Genomic DNA, 645 nt, shown 5'->3' with positions numbered 1-645 from the left:
GTCGGGTCTGGACGGTGACGGGGAGGGGTCGGGTCTGGACGGTGACGGGGAGGGGTCGGGTCTGGACGGTGACGGGGAGGGGTCGGGTCTGGACGGTGACGGGGAGGCAACGGGTCTGGATGGTGCCACATCTAGCTGAAAATTGTTGTGAATGCTTTAGCCTTGCCTTTTGCTTTGAATTGCCTTTGACTTTTCATAAAGATGGGAAATACACTCTAAGCCTAACGCTTTTTTCTTTCAGGTGCTGTTTCCCGGCGTGGAGTCTACAATCAGGGTGAGCTTCTATCTTTCCTCATTGACCAAATATTGAACCAGGTGACAGAGACAACAACAACCGTCATTACAACCAAACATTACTCCTCAAACCCTCACAATTCTGAGAACTAGTCTCAAAATACACACTATCCCCGACAACTGCCCTCAAAACACTTACTGCACCCAAGAATTGTCCTCAAAACCCTCACTACCCAAGAAACCCTCAAAACACTCACAATCCTGAGAACTGACCTTGAAACACTCACTACCCCCAAGAATTACCCTCTAAGCATTCATAACCTCCAAGACCTACCCTCAGAATCCTGATTACCCCAAGAACTATCCTCGAAGCACTCACTACCGCCAAGAACTACCATCAAAACACTCACC

At 49.0% G+C, this 645-nt stretch overlaps 1 protein-coding gene across 3 annotated transcripts in view; it reads left to right on the top strand.

Annotated features, from left to right (window-relative positions):
- The window catches only part of eml3 (EMAP like 3), a 59,158-nt gene that overhangs the window by 29,429 nt on the left and 29,084 nt on the right, over nucleotides 1-645 (top strand). For all 3 annotated transcript variants that reach the window (XM_048619718.1, XM_048619716.1, XM_048619717.1), the window contains one exon: nucleotides 242-274. In XM_048619718.1, the coding sequence (XP_048475675.1) occupies nucleotides 242-274 (33 nt within the window). The remainder of the gene's footprint in view (nucleotides 1-241; nucleotides 275-645) is intronic.

This window comes from Rhincodon typus, chromosome 43 (assembly GCF_021869965.1).
Source record: "Rhincodon typus isolate 14 chromosome 43, sRhiTyp1.1, whole genome shotgun sequence".
Taxonomy (NCBI): Eukaryota; Metazoa; Chordata; class Chondrichthyes; order Orectolobiformes; family Rhincodontidae; genus Rhincodon; species Rhincodon typus.
Note: the sequence above shows the minus strand (reverse complement) of the source record. Positions and strands in the feature narration are given on the sequence as shown.